Source organism: Martes martes (genome assembly GCF_963455335.1).
Source record: "Martes martes genome assembly, chromosome: 11".
Taxonomy (NCBI): domain Eukaryota; kingdom Metazoa; phylum Chordata; class Mammalia; order Carnivora; family Mustelidae; genus Martes; species Martes martes.
In genome coordinates this window covers 2455809-2468883 of record NC_137899.1, presented here as the reverse complement: position 1 = coordinate 2468883, position 13075 = coordinate 2455809, and the positions used below count along the sequence as shown (strand labels likewise).

The 13075-nt window shown below is 61.3% G+C and overlaps 1 protein-coding gene across 4 annotated transcripts in view; it reads left to right on the top strand.

Moving 5' to 3' along the window:
* TNS3 (tensin 3) overlaps positions 1-13075 on the top strand; it is a 161788-nt gene that overhangs the window by 130612 nt on the left and 18101 nt on the right. For all 4 annotated transcript variants that reach the window (XM_080819043.1, XM_080819040.1, XM_080819041.1 and 1 more), the window contains 4 exons: positions 7796-7967; positions 9350-9981; positions 10501-10587; positions 12846-12977. In XM_080819043.1, the coding sequence (XP_080675169.1) occupies positions 7796-7967; positions 9350-9981; positions 10501-10587; positions 12846-12977 (1023 nt within the window). The remainder of the gene's footprint in view (positions 1-7795; positions 7968-9349; positions 9982-10500; positions 10588-12845; positions 12978-13075) is intronic.

The window sequence follows — 13075 nt, the reverse complement described above, 5'->3', positions numbered from 1 at the left end:
TGGCCCGGCCCCAGTGCAGGGCTGGAATAATTCTGGGAACTTGGGACTCTCAGCCAAACAGGGGTCACAGAGACAGCGTCGTCACTGACACCCCTGGACGGCGTCTTGCGGAGTCCGTGCGTGCTGCTAAGCTCTAGCCATCCGTGTGTACGTCCCGGGACACCTGCCACTTCCTCGGCCGGCCCTCCAGCAGGTGCGCACGCTCTCCTCCGCTCGGTTCCGTCTGCTCCCTGGCGCCCTGTCCCCAGGGCCCGATGCCATCTGCCGCGGGCATCCCTGTCTACTGCGACTCCCACCCGAGGGGAAGCAACTTCGAGGCCAAGATCTCCTATCGCTGGGGCGGCTCGCTGCTGCGGGTGACCAGTGCCCGTGTGACTGGCGGAAGGAACACGGAAGGAAGCCGTGGAGTCAGTCGCCGGAGCCCGAAAGCCGAGCCCGCGCCTGTGCTCTCTGGGACGGAGGATAAAGCCCAAGTGGCCCGCCAGCAACGGCTCAACGTCAGCCCTAAGAAGGAAGGACATTTTTATACACACTCCCCCACGGACGAGCCTCGAGGACAGAAGCTGGACACAGAAGTGCCAGAACCGCGTGGTTCCACGGGAATGAGGTCTGCGAGGCGTCAGGTCTGTGGAGGCAGGAGGCAGGTGGTGGGTGCTGGGCTGGGGAGGGGCTTGGGTCTGGGAGGAGACCCAGCTCCCGGGCCCATGTGCCAGTGGCCTCAGTGTCCCCAGGACACCCAGCCCCGACGCTGTGCTCCCCTCAGTCCTGCAGAAGGAGGCAGTTTGTTTCCCCGGGTGCGCACGCCAAAGCCCAGTTCCGCAAGATGCTCGTTCTCGGCGGGTTGCTGAGGGGCCCCCATGAGCACCCGAGAGACCGGCCCCCTTGGTCCGTCTGAAGAGCAGGAAACACTCGGAAACTCTCATGGGCAGGGAAGGAAGCGACTCACCGTTTTCCACGTTAGAATTCCCTACGGTGCCGCCGCCAGCTGGGGGCAAACGGGTCTTCTCGCCGGCATGTTGGAGTGAGACCCTCGGAGTGGAGGTGGGTCGTGGTCAGGGGCCCAGCTGCCGTGAGCTGCTTTAGCCGAGCTCCTGCTTCTCTGTGCCACCGGCGGGGGCACGTCCAGTTTGGGGGAGGGCATCCCAGCAGGGTCACCCGCCTGCGCCTGGACGGGAACCCTGACCCCAGTGCTGGCCGGGCCCCCCCAGCGGTGCCGGGGCGGGGGGCGGGCGAGAATGTGGGATGCGTCTGGCAGGAAGAGTGGCTTCACTTGGGGGGGCATTCCCACTGCTCACAGGAAACACTGACCTGACCAGGGAACACGGTCACGCTCTGAGAAGACTTACGAAAGAGAAAGCTCGGACCGTCCCTGCGGGGGCCGTGGGTCCCCTCCTCCCGTGTGGGCAGCGTATCCGTGGGGCCGCGGACGTGTGACTTCCATGTTCCCCGAGCAAGACGCATGGTGTGCCTTTCCAGTCTTTCAGGGGTTTTCCCTAATTAGTGCTCATTATCTGTGGCTGCCTGGCCGTCCTTCCTTTGCTTTCCAGAAGGTTGGGTCAATGGCCTGTTGTTTCTAGACAAATAACAGAAGTGTTCTAAGATTAAGGACTTCCTTTAAAAAAAAAAAAAATCACTGCTACCCAACTTCCCATACAAAGTCTTGCCTCTTAAAAATAATGTTTTAAATTTAGCACTGAACAGACCCGAGAAGACGTCTAAGCTCATGTTTGTCGATGGGATTCTGCACGTGCAGCGTGGAGGGCCCCCGAGGCTGGGCACGAGGCCAGTGGTCCGTGACTTGAGACCCCAGAGCCTGGGGGTCTGGGTGCCGCCTCCCCCACTGCCCCGACTGTCACACCTGGAAAAACGGAGCCAGAGACCAAAAACGTGTTAGGACGCGCTCTGCAGAATTCTCTCGGTTCTCCGTAGTCCCAGGGTGTGAGCAGGAGGGCAGGGGATGGAGATGGAAAAGTGGCCGATAGGTCGATACCGATCAATGATAGATCGATGATGGTCAGTGAGTGACTCATCGTTAAAGATATTCACACTCGCGTCTAAAGGCGGACTGAGAAGAAGCCCACTTCTTACAGCCCGGAGGTCAGCCTTGGTGGTCAGACAGCAGAACTCCACTTTCTTCTCCTGGATAGGCGAGTATCATCGCGGCCCCTGCTAAATATGATTTATTGGTCTTTAAAGATTTTACTTATTTATTTGAAGATTTTATTTATTTGTTCATCAGAGAGAACACAAGCAGGGGGGCAGCAGGCAGAGGGAGAAGCGGGCTCCCTGCGGGACTCGATCCCAGGACCCTGAGATCATGACCTGAGCCGAAAGCAGACGCTTACTTGACTGACTGAGCTACCGCGGCGCCCCAATTTTTCTGTCTTTAAAGAGGACCTGAAAGTGTCGCGGCGGTCTGCAATTACGAACGGTAATTGATGGACTGGTGGTCACTGCTGTGCCTCGTCAGGGTCCCTCTGCAGCGGGAAGGCCGGGGAGAGCGCGGATTTTGTTCTGACGTCACAGGCGTGGGTGTTGTGCACGACACGGTGGGCCCTGCGTGTGCGCGTGGACCTTCACATCTGGCCGGCTCCCCGCTGTGCAGGTGGCGAGCCTGTGGGGTCCCCTTCTTCCTGCTGACTTCCGTGTGATGGAAGTCGTGGCTGGCGGAGAGCAGATGCTACCCTGCTTCCCACGGAACCTCCTGCAACCGCTCCAGTGCGGCCAAAAATAGACCTTTTGGAAAAGAGCCCGTGACCCTCGTCGCCCGAGCTCCGGGTAAAGGAAGTGCAGGAAGGGGGAAGCCAAGGGGAGCCTGGGCCTGGGAGGTCCTGGAAGGTCTGGGAGCCCCGGAGGGAGAGGCCCTCTCCCTCCCCTCCTCCCTCCCAGCCCCTGGTCCTCGGTCCCTGCAGGCGCCAGGACACCAGCTGGCCGAGGGAACCAGGAAGCCGGGGCCCGCTCTCCAAACACTGACCGTATTGTGCCCCCTCCTCTGGGTGTCAGCCGGAAAGGGGAAATGTGAGATTCTCTCAGGAGCAACGCAGACTGTGCTTAGCCTGGGGGACACCAGGGACCTGGAGGGAGCAGGGCCCACAGCCACCCCCTCGCGGCTCCCAGCGCCCCCACATGTGGACGCATCCTGCCAGGGGGCGTGCCGTGGCCCCGCCGTGGTCCCAGGGAGAAGTCTGACTGCCACACAGTGGTTGAGGCCAGCCGCTCGCCGGGACGCAGGAGGGCCGACCTGGCCGTGCTCCCTCCGAGGCAGCCACACGTGCCACCGCAGAGCAAAGCCGCCGTGTCACCTGCAAGGCTCCCTCGCAGACAGGACCCCTCCCCCGCTCTTGATGGCCCTCTCTGCACCCCCGGGCCTCCTTCTGGGCCCAGACTGAGCCTGCGGATGCTGAGTGCGCGGAACAGGGGGCTGGGCCCAGAGACAGACCGTTTGGAGACATCCCTGTAGCTGTGAACGGATGTGCAGGGTGGAGAGGCTCGACCGCACGCGTCCTGTCTGCCCTCCCAGTGTGCACCACCTGGAATGAATGCCGCGCGTGCTCGTGGTCTGCGGCCAGACTCCCGGACCTGGCACGTTTTTCTCCTCGTGGACTCACGTTCCCAGCACGCTGCGTGTCTGAGGACGGAGGCCGTGCCCCTTCTCCTGAGGCTCCACTCCTGCTGGTTGGACGGCGGGGGCTGCCGCCCTGTGGTGGCCGCCGTGCCCCGCTCGCGTGCATGTCTGAGCACAGAGAGGCCCGACCCTGCGGGACAAGTGGCCAGGAAGCCAGTGTCCCTGCAATGAGGTCCTTGGCTGGTCCTCGTCCAGATGGAAGGGTTAATTAAGTCCTGTCGCCCAGGCCAGGGAACCAAACCCAGCCACGGCCCCAGTGTTGGTGCAGAGCTGTGAACAAAGCCACTTTCATGGGGAGCGCGGAGTTTGCTGTTTTCTGGAACAGGGACAGGGTAACGGACAAAGCGGGACCTTATTCCCGCCTGCCTCTTCTCCGCTGGTGGTGATCTCAGGCGCCATGCGGGCGTGGCATGGGCTTCCCAGGATCCTTGGGGACGTGGGAGCGGGCAGCCCCTGCGGCCGCAGCAGGACCCCTGAGAGCGCCATCAGTCACCCGCCGTGGGCTGGCCTGAGAAACAGTCCTGGCCCCGGAGTCCAGTGCTGCTCCTTGGCCTGGGGGTGATTGGGACGTCCGGCCTGACTCCTCGGGGTCAGACCCACACCCCGCCCTGAACTTCCTCCTGTCACTTCTGAGCCACTGCAGACTCGTTCATTCATTCATAGCAAGTGTGAGAAGCTGGGAAGGCCAGAGCCCTGGCTGGTGACCCGCTCCCACGGCATCCGCTTGGTTCACGGGAAACCCACGTGCTTCCTCCAGGAAGCCTTCCGGCAGGTGCCTCTGAAGCCCGAGGGCTGACCTGGCACCACGCTCACCCGGAGGCCGGCAGCCGGCACCGTTCTGACCCGTGGGGGGCGCCCAGCGGCTCTGTCTTATGTGGGAAAGGGACGCAGGGACACGTTATCGAGAATGTAGTTTTTACTACGAAGAAGACAGTTGCGCAGGAGGGAGGCCCAGCACGGGGCTCGATCCCACGACCCTGGGATCCTGACCTGACCCAAAACCAAGAGCCAGCCGCTGCACCGACCGAGCCGCCCAGGCACCCAACAAGTGTGTATTTTAGAAGGTTTTCTAACCTAAAAGTATGACCGTCTTGGAGGTCACACTGGTGTGTCGGGCGCCTCCCGACTGGGACTGAGACCACACTGCCCCAGGGCTTTGAAGGCGTCAGTGGCGAGCGTACGGACCAGACGCAGCCCTGGTGACTGCGGTCGTCAGCGTGGACGCAGGCACAGTGTCCGCCCCCGGGACTCACATGCGGTCTGCCCGGACACGACGTGGGCGTTGGGCTCCTGTAAAGACAGGCTAACCGAGCGTTTAAGCACCAGCGCTGGAGTGGGCTCCCGCTCCCTCCCAGACCGGTAAGATGCTGCCCCGGCTGGTCTTGGATTTTCATCACTTCCGCCACCGAGTGAGTGTGAACGGATTCCTGCTGACGCTTCCTGCTTCGATGTCCTGGATTCTTTTTCCTGAACCTGTGGCTTGATTTCTTCAACGTGTTTGGGAGAATTCTCAGTACATACTTTCCCGGGCTTGTGTGCGCCTCGCTCGTCCCTGCGCCCCTCCTGGGCCCCCGTTGTGCGTGTGTTAGACGTCGCTCACCATGTCCCACACGGCGCCGTCCCCGTCCCCTCCCCGTCTTCGGTGCCTTTCCTGCCGGTGCTTCCAGCCTCTGACGTGTCCTAGCTCGCGCATCCGCTGACAGGTTCATCGGCCTCCCGCTTCATTTCATTAATTATGTTTTTACGCCATACTAGGATTTCTACTCAGTTACTCCTCACGCTCTCCAGTCCTTCTGTGAGGTTCTGTATTTTTCTGAAAGTTTCCACTTATTTTTAAGTGCGTGTCTTTTAACTCTGATGCAGCTATGGCTGTCCTCCCTTTCTCGTTCTCTTTTTTTGTCTTTGTTTTCATTTCTTTGTTCTGGTACCCGTTACTACCATGCCTAGTCTGTTTTTTAAAGTAAGTATTTGAATTATGTCTGAAAATTACAGATAAACAAATAGGAAAATAGGTGGATGGTTGGATGGATGGATAGATGGTAGACGATTAGATGGGTTGGTGATGGTTGGATGGATGATAGATGGGTGGGTGGATGGATGGTGAGGTAGGTAAGTGGATGGATGGATGGATGATAAAGAAATGGGGTGCATAGGTGGTTAAGTAGGTCAACAGATGGTAGATAGGTATACCGGTGGATGGAGGGATGGATGGATGATGATGATAAGACAGGTGGATGGGGGGCACCTGGGTGGCTCAGTGGGTTAAAGCCTCTGCCTTCAGTTCAGGTCATGCGCTCAGGGTCCTGGGATCGAGCCCTGCATCGGGCTCTCTGCTCAGCGGGGAGCCTGCTTCCTCCTCTCGCTCTGCCTGCCGCTCTGCCTACTTGTGATCTCTCTGTCAAATAAATAAATAAAATCTTTAAAAAAAAAGGTGGATGGGTGGGTGGTCAGGTAGGTAGGTAGATGGATGGGTGGATGGATGGGTGGGTGGATAGATGATGGGTAGATTGATGGGTGGATGGGTGGGTGGATGGATGAATGGATGGGTGATGGGCGGATGGATGGATGGATCAATCGATCCATAATAGACAGAGGCAGGCTCTGGAGGGTGAGGTCTACTTCCGGAGAGGGAGGTTTTCTCTGGGGCACACTGCTGAGATCCCGGGGACGGGGGGGGCTCATCTGTTTCTGGTGCTGGCATCCCCATGATGGAGCCTTCAGGGCCCTCCCCTTAAATCCGAGGTAAGTACCTTGAGCTCCTTGGTTGTATTTCGGCCCCACCCCAAAACTGCCGAAATCCCTGCTTGTTCTTTGGTCCTCAGCAGCCACTTCTGTCTTGGGTCCAGACATCCGGCCCCGTGTTCCGAGCCAAGGAGCCCAAAACGCCAGCAGGGACAGCTGTGCTCGGAACAGCTCTTCACGTCCTTCCAGTCCCGGCTGCCCGCATAGCTCAGCCTCAGCCTTGGTTTTAGTGAGATCCCACCCTGCCCGTGGGCTTGGGTCCAGCCTCTGATCCACGTGCTGCCAAATGGGTCTGTGGCCGGGACGTGTGACTCGTGCTAGCGGCACCCCATTCCCGGAAATGAGTGATATGAGTGATACGGGGTTTTGAGGAACTTCATCATGCTTCTATCCGCCCTCCCTTGTTGTAAAGTGGGCACCAGAATAACCTGTATTCCTTACGATGTTGTCATCGACCCTGGTAGACTTGTGCCCTTCTTAAAGCTGAATTTAAAAAATAGGGGTGTGCCTGGGTGGCTCAGTGGGTTAAAGCCTCTGCCTTCAGCTCAGGTCATGATCCCAGGGTCCTGGGATCGAGCCCCGCATCGGGCTCTCTGCTTGGCGGGGAGCCTGCTTCTCCCATGCCCGCACCCCCTGCTTGTGCTTGCTCCCTCTCTCGCTGTGTCTGTCTCTGTCAAGTAAATAAAATCTTTTAAAAAAAAAAAAAACAAGATTTTTAAAAATATCCAGAAATGATGGTGATGCTGGGCCTCAAGCAGGTGGGCATTTTTGTCACGGAAGCGTGTAAAATTCGGTGGAGTGTGTGGGCTTGGTGTTAAACAGCAGGTTTTCACGGTGCTTGGCCTCTCACGCCCCGAGTGACAGGGGCCGGGCCAGGGTGTGTGCCCCCAGCCAGGGTGAGGACACCAGCCAGCAGGGCTGTGTTTGTACCGGGATGCTCGCGGCCCGGCGTGTGGACCGAGCTCCCAGCTGGGGACAGACGAGCTTCAGCGGTCACCCAGCCGCAGCCCCAGGCCTGCGCGTCCCGGACACGGGTCTTCTCTGTGGAGCGGCTCCCGCCAGTGCGCAGGGAGAAGGCCTGGCCCTTTCTGAAGTGAGCGCCTGCGGGCTGGGCGGACTCCATTGGTCAGTACGCCCGCCTTCGGGTTGAGGCTGCGTGGGCTGCACGCCCTTGTCCCTGCAGACGACTTTGCACGGCGCTCCTCAACTCAGCCAGCGTGCGGAGCCGGGCGCGGGGCGTGTGTTCCGCGTCCTGTCCTGCCTTTGGAGAGCGCGCCAGGCAAGAGTGACCCGCACGCGGTGGAACCGGGCTCCTCGATTCCCTGATGCGCATCGGGCCTGTGGCCCGCATCTCCGGAAGTGACCCCGCTCCTTCCAGGACAGAGACCAGGCCTGTAAGCGCGTCTCGTCCTGCTCTCCCCGCTGCAGATACTCGAGGCTGTGCTGAGATCCTGCATCGTGTGGCGGGGATGTCCGAGAGCCCCGGGGGGCCCAGACCTGCGGCGCTCCGGGCCGACGTGCCGGCGGGACCTGCCTTTCAGCGGGCGTTCGCGTCCTCCTGCACCGTCTCCAGCGGCAGCCCCGGCCAGCGGCGGGACAGGTAGGGAGATGGGCCCTTGAGGGCTCCCGCAGACCTGACCGCAGGCCCCGGGAAGGGAGGACGGGGGTCTCGACCTGCAGCTGACACCCGGCCACTCTCCATAACGGTCACGCTTCAGAAATACAATCACAGATACAAACTCCGGAGAGTGTGTCCCCCCCTCCCACCCCACCACCCCGGTGTTGACAGGCCGAGCGCTCAGGGACCACACGGGCAGCTGGAGTCTGGGGACACGGGCCAGTTAAGGACCGGGCGTCTGTGACACGCACTCTGAGCTGCGGCGGGAGCAGGGGTGCGGGGGGCCAGCTGGGGCTTGGTGTCCCTCCACAGCCGGGGCCGCCGAGCAGGGTGGTGGTGGCCTGGGAGACGTGGACGTTGTGCCGGTGTTCGGGAAAGTGCGGGGACACCCCCCAGTGGGGGGGAGGGCGGGGTGGGTGGTACAGACAGAGACGTGTTGGCGCTTGGCGAGGGATGGCCGCTGAGCCGCTGCATGGGCGCAGCGTGGGAATGGCCCCTGAGCGGCTCCCTTGTGCAAGGACACGGTGCCCCAGTTCACTGTCCACATCCTGCCTCCTGCCTCTGTGCACGGGGCAGGGCTCCGCTGAGGTTGTCCCACCCAGAGAGCAAAGGGTTTGCCAGTCAAGTGTGTGTGTGATGTGGGGGCTTGGCGGTTGACTTTCTGGATTTCTAACTGTGTGATACCTTCTGATATTCTTGATCTGGAAAGTCCTCATTCTGGATATGGTAACTTCTCATGTTCCTTTTTTTTTTTTTTTAATGTGTTTCTATTTTTTGAGAGCCCAGTAGGAGGCTTGAACTCACAACCTTGGGATCAAGACCTGAGCTGAGACCGAGACTCGGCTTCTTAACCCACTGAGTCTCCTGGGAGCCCCAACTTCTCACGTTCTCACTGGGATCCCTTAAGCCGCTGGCTATCCAGCAGGCACTTAGTGGAAACTGAGTCGGGCACCTGTGCTAGGTCTCGGGGGAGGAGAGAGAGGAAAGCGGGGGATGCAGTCTGCACCCAGGGGACGATGTTCTTTCTCTCAGGAGCTGCACATGGCGCACCACGTGGCTGGCATCAGAGGGTTGTGGGGTGTGAGCTGGACACGGGGCCACGGTTGACTTTTGTTTCGAGCAGAGGGACCTTTGCTGGGTGAAGAGCAAGGAAGGAGGGGGCAGGGCAGGCATCCGCCGGTGTTGGGGGGCAGAGCATCTGGGGTGCGCAGTGACGAGGAGGGGAGAACGGCAGTGTCTGACTTCTGGCGTCTTGGGCCAGGCCTCAGCACCGGTGCCCATCCCTGTCCTCCCCGTCCGCGGGACCCTCGGTGGCCTCGGGGCGTCTCCTAGGACGCGTTCTGATTGCCGCGTGTTTCCCACAGCCCTTCGTCGGCCGAGCTCCCGTGGGTGGAGAGCAGCCCCAAGGCCCCTCCGGCTCCGCTGGGGAGAGGCCGGCCGGCAGGAAGCCTCCTCGGCCCCGAAGAGATCCCCAGCCCCGGTCCCGACGGCCCCGGGCGGCCCCACCGCCCGCCTGCGGAGCTCCAGGCCTCTTTCCACAACCATGAGCTGTCCCTGGCGGAGCCCCTCGAAGCTGTGGGCCCCCCAGGCAGCCAGGCCTTCCCGAGCCTCGGCACGGCCCCCGTGGGAAGCGGCCTTCCCCCGGCAGAGGACCCAGGGGCCTTGCTGGCTCATTCCCACGGAGCCTCCCAGGCCCCTGGCACCCCGCGGACAGCGGCGGCCGACAACGGCTTCCTGTCCCACGGCTTTCTCACGGTGACGCCTGGCCACAGCAGCCACCACAGCCCGGTCCTGCCGGGCCAGGGCCTGACCCTGCCCGGGCAGCCGCCCCTTCCCGAGAAGAAGCGAGCCTCGGAGGGGGACCGGTCTCTGGGTTCGGCCTCCCCGTCCTCCAGCGGCTTCTCCAGCCCGCACAGCGGAAGCACCATGAGCATCCCGTTCCCAAACGTCCTCCCAGACTTCCCCAGGCCTCTGGAGGCCGCAGCGCCCTCCCCAGGTAGGCACGTGTCAGCCATGGTAGGCACCTGCCCCCGCACCCCGTGTGCATTCACTCGGGGTGGGGGGGCTGGGATTCAGGGCGGCACCTTGAGAGCCAAGCCTGGAGCCACCCATCAGGGCCTTTTCCTCGGTGTCCTCCGTCCCCTCTGCTCTGCACACACCCCCGTCAGCTTCTGTGTCTCCCGCTCCTCGGAATCTTTGTTCTTTGAAAATAACCTTTCTTTCTTGAGTTCAGTAAGTTCATCCAGCATTTAACGCAAGAGTTCAGATGTGTAAGACGAGGCTCTGGCAGGATTAAGCCCCACCGCGCTGGCCGCGTGTCACGCTGCGTCTGTGCTGGGTGTGTCGGGAAGCACGGGCTCCCGACCGCACCCCAGCCGGTCCCCACGGGGCCAGACGGCGCTCCTTCCCCGAGACACGCCGTCCCCGCCCTGGGCCGGACGTGGCGCACTGGGCTCTATGTGCGGTGACAGGCGGCAGTAAACCGTCCAGAGTGTTCTCGCCTTCTCTCTCTCAGATAACCCGGGTGATAAGCACGTGTCCGTGAACTTTGTCCAAGACACATCCAAATTCTGGTACAAGGCGGATATCTCCAGAGAGCAAGGTGCGTGGGCGGGACGGGACCTCGGGGTGGGGACGTCAGAGGGGCACCGCCCCGGGATGAAGGGTTAGGGCACCCCCGCGGGAAGTGTGTGACAGGCTGTCGCAGGAAGAGGTTCCCTGTTCCTATCTGGGACCTGAGCCACAGGGGCCAGGGGTCAGGAGGAAGGACAGAGGTCTCTCCAACACCCCGGCGTCTGGGCACCTACGTTTGTCTGTGGCAGACAGACACGCACTCACTAAGGGGGCGTGTGCCGGGCATAACCTCGGGCCTCACACTCGTGCCGCACGGCGTCTGCGTGTGCACTCCTGCCCCAACATCTGACGTCTGTGTGTTTGAGCCGCTAACGCCACTGCTTCCCGCAGGACGAATGGAAGAGGGGTCCGGGTGGGAGGTGGTCCTACGAGGCAGCCCCGGGGCTGAGCCCCTGCCATCTCACAGCAGGATTCGCAGGGTTGCTGGGACGTGCTGGTCGTCCCGGAGATCCTCCCAGAGGAACCCCGGGGACTGCTGGCGGGCGTGGGGCTGAGCCGGGGATAGCATTTCAGGGAGAAAGTCATCTGGTGTCGTCCTGAGGCTTTTTCCCCACCTGCCTGGAGGGAAAGAGTTAAGTCGCTGGCAAACGGCACCGGGCACCGGCACCGTTCTGCTTTCTCTCTGGAATTCTATTCAATTAAGTAGCTCATAAAAATGGTAAGAATGTGCCTTTCTTCCCCTAAGCTCAAGGAACCTATTTTCATGTTTCGTGGGGTGGGGGGGCGGCCCGCGGCCCGGAGAGCCCTCTGATTCCCTGAATTGGCCTTTGGGGCTGTGCCGCTCAGCTCAGTCCGGGCTCTGTGTGGCCGACTGCTGCGTCACTGTCCCCTCCCTGCCCATGGTCGGGAACCCCCGAGATGGAGGCTGTGAGCCCAGCACCTTGTCCAGCCAGAGGGGCTGTGAAGGGCCGGTGACATGCCATGTTCCAGAAAATTCTGTGCAGACCATCTACCCCACTGGTGCGTGTCCGGGCCAGGACGGCAGGTCGGCAGCTGGGGCTCCACCTCGGGGGCAGGTGGCGAGTGCCAGGGATGTGCCTTTTTCTGGAAAAGCTACAGTGAAACATCAGGGTCACGCAGGAGGAACGGAAAGTGAGAGTGGGATAGCATCTTCGGGGATGCAGCTGGTCCCGTATCCCTGTGGCCGGGTGGCTTGCTCGGGATTTTTCCTAAACCGAATGTAAAAATGCCTCAGGCGAAAGGGGCCGCCGGGCAGAGTAGAGACAGAATAGAGCTGTGTCGGCAGCACTGGCTGGGCCTCTGCCACGGGGCTCTGGAAGCACCAGCTGCGGGAGGCGGTGGGGACATGGCCACTGACTCCACTGACCTCACAGGGGAACGGGAGACCCCCACGGGCCTCATCGCCCTGCAGGACGGGTCCACCTTGTTCTGTTTCAGAACAGGGTCTGACATTGTCCTCAAGCTCTTCTCCGTCTGTGGCCCATGACGCTGGGGCACCTCTGTCCACCCCCCACCTCCAGCGAAATAAGATCATGATGTTAAATGGGAAAACCAAAAAGCCTGGTGAGGTATAGCACGGTTGAAAACGTGTCATTCATCAGAGATCTGCTCCTGCGTCAGAAGAGCGCATGCTCAGCCCCCAGATGCAGGCACCTGCCACGAGCAGAAGCCTGCTGGGGTCCGTGGGCGCCACCTCCCCGCCAGCCCCGGCGCCCTCAGACTTGGTCGTTGGGGTCAAGTGCAGGCCCTCCCAGGGCTGCACCAAGACCGTGGGCTGAATCATGGGGTTTGTGTTAAACGTTCAGTAACTTTTTGGGTCTGTCCTTTCGATCTTTCCGTCTGCGGTTGGAAGGACTAAGCCTCGCCTGGGGCAGGGAGCCAGGCAGGGCTGCAGCGGGGATGGGAGAGAGCCTCGCGCCTCACCTCTGCCCCACCACGCCATGCAGACTGGGACCTGGCCCAGGCATTGGGCTGGTGGTTGGACCACATTCCTGGGCGGTCAGCTGTGGGCCGTCCCCTGTGCCTCACAGGTGCCATGGGACGAGCAGGAGTCACGTGTGCCAGATGGGGGGGGCGGTGCTCTCTGCAGCCTCTGCTGTCAGGCTCCCCTTGAAAACGATGCATCATCACTGAGACCCCCACCCTACCCCAGAGGCCTGTGCCTGCTCCCTCCGACCCAGTTTGCAAAAGCACTCGTCTGCCACGTGTGCGGGCAGGCCGCACGGACCCCAGCAAACGTGTGTGTGTCTCTGCTTCCCTCCCCAGCCATCGCCATGCTGAAGGACAAGGAGCCAGGCTCATTCATCGTCAGGGACAGTCACTCCTTCCGAGGAGCCTACGGCCTGGCCATGAAAGTGGCTACGCCCCCCCCTTCCGTCCTGCAGCTCAACAAGAAAGGTAGGGACCCGGGAGCTGATGGGGTGTGCTCACCCGCCTGCTTATGCGTACACCTCTGCGATGCTGGGGCACTTTACAAACACGGCTGAGTTTCTTTG